This window comes from Dryas octopetala, chromosome 7 (genome assembly GCF_963921425.1).
Source record: "Dryas octopetala chromosome 7, drDryOcto1.1, whole genome shotgun sequence".
Taxonomy (NCBI): domain Eukaryota; kingdom Viridiplantae; phylum Streptophyta; class Magnoliopsida; order Rosales; family Rosaceae; genus Dryas; species Dryas octopetala.
The window spans coordinates 16,681,721-16,692,143 of NC_141372.1; the positions used below are offsets into that span (position 1 = coordinate 16,681,721).

A 10,423-nucleotide genomic window follows, 5' to 3' on the forward strand; every position below is an offset into this window, starting at 1 on the left:
GTAAAATACTTAAAAACAATTTTTTAAAAAAAATAATAATTTAACTCATGGGTAAAATGGGAATCTACATATTTTTATTAATTATTTATCCACATGACATCTTAAATAATATTAAAAGGGCCTATTCATGCCACTTAGGCTGTCACATCAGCTTTTTAACGGAGTTATTGACGAACTTGACATAATAGGGTGAACTGAAAGAATATGTAAAGTTCAGGGGACAAAATAAGAAAATTACAATTTAAGAAGTCATAGTGAGAAAAAGTCATACTTTCAGGGGCATCGGTGCGTATAAGCATAAAAAAAATAAAAAATAAAAAATAAAAAATAAAAAAAAAAGTTGATCATCATTTTAAGGCTTAGCCTATTCAACACAACCAAAAAAATATTGCCAAAACTTATGACATGCTGGGATTAGAATTACAAAAAATTATATATGCATTACACAACACCAAATATAATGCAAACTTTATATGAGCCGAACAATAAATGAAAAGGTCATAAGAAAATCAACCCAAATATATGCAACTTTTTATAACAGACTTTTTATGAGCCAAACCAAAAATATGCAGTTGCGCTAAACAAAAAAAAACATATATGTTTATTAAAAAACCTTAACATCCTTTAGTTTTTGCCTCCAAGTGTCCTCAAATCCCAATACGAATTGCAAACTTCTCTTTAGACAATCCAATAAGAGAAATAAGTGCCAATGACCATTCACTTGAGCATCAACAGAGATTGAGAGAGAGAGAGAGAGAGAGAGAGAGAGAGAGAGAGAGAGAGAGAGAGAGAGAGAGAGTTGCAGCATTTCACTCTTGCAGCAACAGTTTTGTTAATTATTCCTCTATTTCCTCCTTTATATGCTTCCATTTTTTTAGCAGCTTTATAATTCCAAACATTTGTCTCTTCTTCATTTGATTCCTTCCATTTCATTAAAATCAGTGCATAAAGGATGTCCAAACTGTGAAGGTGTATAAGTCATTTTTCTCACCCTTACAATTCAATTATTGGAATGTATCAAGACAAAGTAACGTGTAAGAAACAGATCATAAATCCATAGCACATGTGCAGTTTTCAGCTTAAATAGGCAACAGAAAATTTTACAATTTGTAAGACTATCAATCAAAGAAAAAGTGAAAACAAAAGAAACTCGGATTTCTTCAAAGTGGTTCAAACAAAACAAAACCCATACCTACTCTAGGCATTTTTCTTTTCTAGTTCTTTTTCTTCTATGGTTATCTTTATTTTTTTTTTGTTGGGATTTTTTCATCCCGCATTCTGCTCTCTTTGGTTTTCTGAGTTTGATTGCTTGTCCTCATTCATCCTATGATTGTTTGGTTCGTTTATTTTATCTTTTTTTATTATTTAATAATAGCAGCCCACAGTTTTTTATGTCAAATAGAATCCCACGTATTCTCTGTTCGGTTTTGTGATTTATGATTTATTTTTTATTCCTTCTTGTTGAATGTGGCTTTTAACATTGAGAAAACAGTAACAAAGAAAGGAAAAACATTAAAAAAAAAAGATAAACAATAAACAACATTCTTTTCATTTGTTGTTTACAACCATCAATATATAGAAACAGATAGACAACTCAGTTTGGCACTCTGATTTTTAACCAAGCATACATACCACAATAAAAGCCTTTCTGGCCCCTTTCTTGAAGCTTCATATATACTGACTGTACTTTTAAGAAGAAGGATTGGTGTTAAAAGAACCTAATAAAGAGGAAACCCATGAAAAGGACTTCAAATAAAGAATGAGAACCAAATAATTTATCTGAAATTCATGCTTAAAGATTCCATGATTTATCTGCACCTATATGTTTTCCTGAATAAAGGACAGGCATTGTTGAAACGGTTTCCTCAATGCAGCACATACATTCCTGAACCAAGAAACTTGAAATCCTTTACCAATCTATCTAAACCCAATCACAAACTCACACAAAGAACCTGGAAAACAAACAAATCCACAGGAAAATCAAAATATAATCAATTTACAAAGAGAACCATGAAAAGAAAAAAGTAAGACATAGAGAGAAAGAGGGAGGGAGAGAGAAGTGCAGCTGCAGAGATAGGTTAAAGTGCCTAGTGGGGGAGAACAGATCACTGAACTTGAGGGAACAGTTTCACCAAATTGTTTTCTCTCAGTCATTAACAAATTGACACACTCACCAAGCATGAGAATCTTAAACTGTGTAGATACATCTTCAAGAGGCTTTTTGTATTGTGCACATGGACTTTTCTAAAAACCTCTCGAATGTTATCTATTAACTAAATATTTTATGAGTGCAGCAAAATTTGACATGGAAATTTTGGCATCAAACAATTTATATGAGTTGGTAAACCTGCCAACATCAATTTTATATAGAAATCTGGATGGGTATATTTGGGCTTCAATCAAGAAATAGGCAAAAGAAATTAGTTTAAACATACAACACAGAAACAGAATTATAAAGATACAAAATCATAGATTCATGAATTTCCTTAATATTATACGAACTTGGATCATAACAAAAGATGAAGAGGAACTAACCTGGATGTGGATGAAAACTGTGAACGGACTACAAAAGACTCTGTTGGGTGAGAAAATGAAGGAATCATTAACAACATTTAAATAATTAAAATAGTCATTTTATTAAACAGTTTGCATTCAATATAAACTATCAGACACAATCAAATAATTAAGGAATTGAGTGTACACTGTGTGAAATAGGCGAAGAAGAGTGAACAGTTTGCATTCCTCCTTTCCGAAAGCAGACGCCTTGCCAACAATTTTGAAGAGTTTTAAGATGGCAGACGCCTTGCCAACAGTTTTGAAGAGTTTTAAGATGAAAAAAAAAAAAAAAAAAAAAAAGATGTTGGGAGGAGGTTGGATGGCCGGTGAATGAAGATATAGAACAGTATAAGATAGTGGGTTATGATCGTGTTTTTTCTGTTTTTTTTTTTTTTTTTTTTTGTTTATTAAATTCCTTAGTTGCTAATAAATAATGTTATCCATAACTTTATTTTAAGAGGGCGTAGTTTTGGAGTTTTCAAATGTTTAACCTTACTCTCCCGTCCCTTCTCCCTTTATATATATATATATATATATAGATAATGCTATCTGTAAAACTGTAAAGGTTATCAGATTTTTCTTTCAATGAGGAAATAACGTTGAGGTGATCATGTCAAAGTTGATAAAGCTTTGCATTTTTTTATTTATGAAGAATACTGTAAATGCTGTTCTGCTATAAATATTAAGGGTAGAAGCCAATCAGACAAAACTCATCATAAAATAAAAACATGATCAACTACAAAAGTATTTGGTGAAAGTAGATTGCAAAACTTGATAGAGAGAATATATCCTAAATGTATACAGATTACTATAAGCATGTTATGAAATCTGTAAACTTAAAAGGAAAAAATGATACTCATCAATGACTATATTGTAAACTTAAGACTTTAAGAGCACACTACCTTATAACAAAATATTCAAAACAAGTACTACACAAAAAATCAGTCAAAATCATCAAAGTTCAATTTCCAAAACACTCAATTAATACCAAATAAAAATAACAGACTGGAGAGAGGAATGTAAGAGAAACTGCAAACCTGAAATGCTGTCTTTAGTGGCTCATCCGCTATCTAAAAGAGAATATACATATAAAAAATTAGTATGAATATGAGGAATAAAAAACACCAACACAAAATGAATGAGAGAAAGAGGAAGAGGGACCTAACTCTAATTCATTAGGATGGAACTGCAAATCACTAAACTTAGCTTTTTCCTTGTTCTTTTGGTATTTATGTCAGAAAAAAACCATATGAATAGTGTTTTTGACTAAAATCAGAAAAATTTAAGAAATCAAGTTGCAGACAAAGGCATTAAGATCCATGTTTTGTCCCATCATCCAAGCAACAATTAGGCAATATGGAACCTATAAATTCATTTAACGGACATGGCATCGAATATTAATTATAAGATTTTAGTTTTCATAAACAAAGCAATTGATCAAGTTATATTATAAATTCTTACTATGCATAAAAATTAAAGTATTAAAACTCATAATTAGAGTGACTGCAACATTTTCATACAAAGCTAGAAACTGCAGATATTACCATGAGTATGTTAATCTATACTAATTGATTCTATGTTTGTGTCAATCAAGAAAGTCATTTTCATTTCTCATACTATTTGATCATACGTTCTTAGCTTCATACAAAGATGCATACAAAAAAATTAACATGGATACTTTAATCTAATTGATTCTATGTTTGTGTCAATGAAGAAAGTCATTTTCATTTCTCATACTATTTGATCATATGTTCTTAGCTTCATACAAAGATGCCAACTAATTAACATGGGTACACTAATCCAACTTCATAACCAACGAAGATGTAGAAACATTTAATTTTCCTTTTTATTTGGTCAAAGTAAATTAAATATCAACAATTATAAACTGCCTTCACTGGGAATATAGAATGAGCATTAACAATTCCATAGATAGCATGAAAACATTCTAGAAAACCGTTATCCTAATAAAATATAGGCTAACAAAAAATACCCAGACATAGATAATATGGAAAAGAAAAAGACTACAATTGTCAGAAAGAAGCTGTGAAATCGTCAAGAAATTAAGTGATCACCTGACATCCATAGCCTCCATGTGACCCATTCCTTTCAAACCCTAAACTAATATCATAAAACCAACCCAAATTAGCAAAAAGGGAAGTTGCTTACGTTATATATATATATATATATAGAGAGAGAGAGAGAGAGAGAGAGAAGAAACAAAAAGGCATTGTGAAAATAATACTCACCCGCCGAGTGGACCAATGGAACTATTTATACATATTAACTTGTTTTTTGAATCCTGCCATAACCAATGTATGAAGCTGTTTAAAATTTATATCACAAAAACAACTCAGACATTGACCAACACTTTCTTTACATTGGTATAGAGGGAGAGACAGAAAATGGAAAAATTATTGAATACTCAACATGTATAAGAGAAATTGAGGCGTATTTGGGTGAGGGAAAAGATCTTGGCATTACACAATTGAAAAGAAGTTTGGGGAGGGAAGAAAACAGAGAATACCTTACAAGCTTGCCTTCAATCTGGGGCTTGTTTGATTTTGGAAATGTGAGCAACTGAATAGCAATTAAAATGTGGGAATGGAGAAGATCCTCTGGGAAACCTACGTTGGTGCCGCACCGCCTCCCCATGTCTCCATTGTTCTTCCTTTTTTTTCTTATAACAATTTTGTTTTTCTGCTAATGTTGTGCTGATTAGGGGAGTGCGCTTGGATATCTCAAATGTGGGTAGTCTCCCTTTTGTTTTTCATTTTTTTTTTTCATTCCAAGTCTTCAAAAATACACTGAGCTTTTGTAAGTGGGGAGGGCTTACTTTTTGAATTTCCAAAAACCAAAATGTGTTTTTATTTTTAATTGTTTTAAATCTGTTAATAATGTTTTATTATATAAGATTATTCTTTAGTAACTTTTTTAAAAAATGGGGGTAGTTTTGGGCATTTTGAAAGTTTAACCTTACTCCCCCTTCTCCCATTATATATATAGATAGAAGATAGAATATAATTAAATATTTATATATATAATAATGTAATATTTCTTAATTTTTGGTGTTCTGTACTTGTTTTTTGTTCTTTATGGGAGATGCACTTATGTTGCATATGAGGGTATTTGAGTCAGTCATCCACCTGATGCTCTGTATAGTTGCAAGGACACCATAAGTCTTTCGGGTGATGGGGTGTTAAGCTTTGGACTTCAACATTATGCTTCATCAAAATTTGAGTTATTGGCTGAAGAATTGTTAATGAGCAACGTTGTAATCAAGGTAAGTGGAAACTTTTGTGGATTTCCTTGCTTACAGTTCCTTGTTCAATTAGATACAATTTTTTTGACAATTTTTTCTGTTGCTGTCTACTATTAACGTGACAGTTCAACTCATAGCTTAATAATATTACTGAGAATATCATATATCTGCTTAATGTCAAAGGTCGATGCCATTGACAGGGCTTGATTTCACCTTGTGCGGAGGCAATTGATATTTTGGTACAGTTTGAGAAGGAAATTTTTCTTTTTCAATAACAGCAAGAGAATTAGTTATCTTGGAAATTTGGCTCTTAATTTCTTTATTTTCTTCAAACAACTGCTCTAAAAGAGAATAATACCTTTGACTTTGCTTTTGTTACTGCTGAATAAATGAGAAACGTAGCCCATTTCAACAAAGAAATGATCCGGTATGGACAAGTATATGCCATAGGAAGCCCTAAGCAATACACATAACTTTTATCACCAAAAAAAGCAAAAGAAATCAAGTAATCTACATGCCCTAACAAAAGAAATTTTGTTTGTTGTTAACTAAGTGCTAAGTTAACAACAAACAAAATTGAGAGGAAAGTATTCTACCGCTACCGAGCAAAAAATCAATCAGAAGAATAATCCATCAAACCAAAGCAAAAATTTGCATAACAACCAAATGCCACAACTAAAATCTCTAAACTTACTGATCAGTTTCCAAAACATAATAATAAGCAGTTAAACAAGGTACACGTAAACAAAAGTTTAGACATCAAGGATAGCAAAAAATCTCAAGCAAAGTCACTCACATGAATACTGTAGAATGGTGATAGAACCAGATGCTGTGCTTGAATCCAATCTCTTGATCCTGATAAGTTCATTAATCCTTGTCCATGAACTCCAAGATTTGCATTAGTGTACAGATGATTCCTATTATGAAGAAAGATTACTTGTCATATATGAATGTATCATGAGCAATAAACTTCACCAAATGCAAATAGAAAGTAGGCAATTTACCTTGAGAACAATTAAGTTACTAGCCTCAAGTAAAGATGTTTCAACAGATTCTTCCCCACCACCAAGTATCATTTCAAGTTCAAAATCAGAAGCACCAAAATTCAAATGCCTCCGCACATTTGATATTAAGCAGATATATGATATTCTCAGTAATATTATTAAGCCGTGAGTTGAACTGTCACCTTAATAGTTGACAGCAACTGAAAAAATAGTCAAAAAAATTGTATCTAATAGAACAAGGAACTGCAAGCAAGGAAATCCACAAAAGTTGCCACTTACCTTGATTACACAGTTGCTCATTAACAATTCTTCAGCCAATATCTCAAATTTTGATGAAGCATAATGTTGAAGTCCAAAGCTTAAGACCCTATCATGCAAAAGACTTATCTGTCCTTGCACCTGTACAGAGCAACAGATGGATGACCGACTCAAATACCCTCATATGCAACATAAGTGCATCTCCCAGAAAGAACAAAAAACCAGTACAAAACACCAAAATTAAAACTTCCTGTGTCATGTCCGTTCTCATTACACATATGATAGGGTACCTCTTTATCCTGAGATCTCTCTTGCTACTGGTGCAATCACCTCTCACGAGGTTGAAGCTGAGCCAAAATGAGGTCTTTGAAAACATGTTCTTAGCTCTTCGTATGCGCAGATAAAGGCCCACGTGGAGTAGTTGTATGATCGCACGGCGCGGTAGAAGCTTTGTTATATATAATTATATACTTCATAACTTGAACAAAGAGTTCACCAAGCATAAATAAAAAAATTTATTAATAACTTATAAACTTATATCCAGACCAATAAAAAAACACTAAATTCATTAATTACTAATAAATTTTATTCTGATATTTGAAAGAGAAAAACAGATCCAACAAAAAAGAAATAATGATGTACTATGAGGAATACAAATACAGTAAATCCAATGCACTAGTTAGTTCTGTAAATAAAAACATAAATAGATAGAGGCATTCATCTAATTCACCCCCCACCCTCCCCCCTCCTCCCCCACCCCAACACACACACAGAGGAAGGATGACTGCCAGTAAGCACAACCATATAAGAGAAGGTAAAGCAGTTAGAATTCGACATACCAGTATGTAAATAGAGATGATTACAAATATATTTATACCAAAAGAGCAATGATCATATACAGGTAAAAATCTATATTAACACAACACATGCGCACAAACTATACTTAGGATTGAATTTATGTTCACTGTTTTGTTCATTTCTTTTCTTCTTCTTTTTTGTCAAATTCTTTGTGGCATTGAAACCTGTACGCTTTCAATTTTTGAAAAAACTACAGTGAATAACTATAAGAAAGCAAAAGAAGCAAGGAGGCAAGGCATAGAAAGTAACCAAGCACCTTGACCCACTGGGAAGGTGCCTGGCAAGGCAGAAGATAAAAAAGAAAAGATACACTCCAGCAAGTCATTAACCAACACTAGATTTTTATATATATAGCAACATTGACTCTAAATATACAATAGAAGAGTAAATCCAATGGACAGAGTAAAAGACTGTAAATAAACAGTAGAAGATGTCAATCCAATTGACACGCACATGTGTCAAGTGGCTATTGATTAATAAATTGAAGTTCATACATTTGATGGAATAGAACATACACATATATAAATGAAAAGAAAGTGCTAAAATTCAAAAATACAGAAGCCCCGCTGTTGCTTCATGATCGCTGCTACTTCGTAAGAAGTAGCATTGGGATGGTCAAGTAAGACAAGGCTTTCCACAAAAGAATTCATTGACCGGTAGTCAGATCCATCATTAACTCCAGAATATTTAACTTGTTTGGTTTTAAAGTCCACCATTAGCAGGTGCTCACCACTATTAGTTAGCATTTTGAACACTTGTTCGCCACTGTTTTTAAAAGAAAAAAGGATGGGACAGTCCTCTTGGTCGTGCAAGGTTACACTATATAATTTAGTCCATGATTCCACCACACCATACTGTTTCATGATCCATAAGTGGAGATCATAACTTCTTGTTGCTAGTATTGGGTCAACCACAACCTCAACGTCAATCAAGGCAAGGGACTCCTCATATATTGAAAGAGTGGGGAAACCAAATGGTGGCTTTCTCAAAGCTTCAGGCATCTTTATCTCACCGAATGATTCAGTGACCATATCAAAGGACACAATGAGACATTCCTCGAAGTTTCTGTGACGGGGTAGAAGCCAATGTAGAGCATCATTGACAAAAACATGTCTAGGAGGAATAGGGGCTTCTTCAGCAATATGAAAGCAACCAGGAAAAGCAGCAGCAGCTGGACTAAGAGTCCTCCAGCAGCCCCTGGCTAAGGAGTAAACCTCAACCCCAAATGGGGTGTCCCCAGCATAACCACCAGCAGAAACATTACTCAAAATCCTCAAAACCTTATAGTCATCGGTCTGCGAATCGTAACCAAAGGCAGAACTGCGTATAAGCCTATCATTACCAATAACAGCATCACCAATAATACTAGGGCTAGGCAAAGTCACAAACTTTCTAACTGAAGGGTTCCAAATTATTGTGGGGAGTGGGAGGTGGGAATAGTCATTAGCAAGGCATATGAGGCCGTTACAAGTTCCGACTAGATTGAAACACGGACATGAAGAAGTAACTATGTCAAATATGTCAACTCTAATGTAAGGAGATTCGTAAATGAAAGGACTTATGAACTGGGTATTGATATTATTGAAAATGGTATTCTCACCACCAAATCGAAACCCAAATGCAGATGCAGCAGGCTTATCGCAATACAACAAGAATACACCACTGAAATGCTGCCTTAGTAGAAGGAGACTACCCATATCATCATCATTGTTTTTGTTTTGGTTCCGGCTGAGATGGGCGTGAACGAAGGTAGAGCTTTTGATCAGACATCTCCATGACTTGGACACTGCGCTGCACTTGATTACAGATTTGACTGACGGCAACCTCACCAGAATTTCGCCTATGATTTCTTCAGGAAAACTTGCTTTTTTGCTGCTTCGATGAAAACCCAACTCCCAACATTTTTGCTGCTGCGCTATTACACAAGAATTTAAGGATTTGGGGATTTCACCTCCTTCTCCTTTATGACAACGACTCTGTTTATGTCGTCGCCGGTAAGAAGATTTCATCGTTTTCCGGTGGGACCCATGATGCCGCCGATGATCACTTGGGTCCGCCGGTCTGGGATGATCATATCCCCATCTGGAGGAGTCCATCTGATCTCGTGTTTCGAGTAGGCGGCGGGGAATGAGAGACAGAGATATGATAGTTCTGGACCTGTGTTTCGCGTTTGAAGAGACAAGTGTTTGTTCAATTCCTAAATTCTATTCTATTATTTCCACCAAAAATAAATAAAGAGGGAGGCTATGCAAACCACCCTTTTGTGCTGAGTTGACCACCTTAATAAATTTTTTTTAACTTTTTTTCTATTTTACCCTTTATTGCAAAAATATGATAAAATCACCCAGATCCATTCGGTGGTCATCTACCGAAATATCCACCAATGTTCGGCAGATAAGTGTCGAATAAATGCAAATATTTCGACAGATAACTGTCGAATGCCTTTTTCATTTCCATTCGGTAGTTATCCACCGAATAATCCATCAAT

General features: G+C 33.9%; 1 protein-coding gene and 1 long non-coding RNA gene across 4 annotated transcripts; both read right to left on the minus strand.

Moving 5' to 3' along the window:
* Positions 1–1,344: 1,344 nt before the first annotated feature.
* On the minus strand, positions 1,345–7,453 carry LOC147280135 (uncharacterized). 3 transcript variants are annotated; one of them, XR_015123609.1, is made up of 10 exons: positions 7,368–7,453; positions 7,099–7,218; positions 6,820–7,001; positions 6,612–6,732; positions 6,174–6,271; positions 4,803–4,855; positions 4,629–4,674; positions 3,594–3,626; positions 2,536–2,575; positions 1,345–1,952 (listed from the first exon to the last, which is right to left on the minus strand). It is a non-coding gene; the product is annotated as an uncharacterized LOC147280135 (long non-coding RNA). The 3 variants fall into 3 exon arrangements; XR_015123610.1 differs by having other exon boundaries at positions 5,081–6,271; positions 6,820–7,445; XR_015123611.1 differs by lacking the exon at positions 6,174–6,271 and having other exon boundaries at positions 6,820–7,445.
* Positions 7,454–8,025: 572 nt separating this feature from the next.
* Positions 8,026–10,165, minus strand: LOC147280136 (F-box protein CPR1-like). Its single transcript, XM_086252579.1, has one exon. The coding sequence runs from the start codon at positions 10,029–10,031 to the stop codon at positions 8,475–8,477; it is 1,557 nt and encodes a 518-aa protein (XP_086108705.1). The 5' UTR covers positions 10,032–10,165; the 3' UTR covers positions 8,026–8,474.
* Between the last annotated feature and the right edge of the window lie 258 nt (positions 10,166–10,423).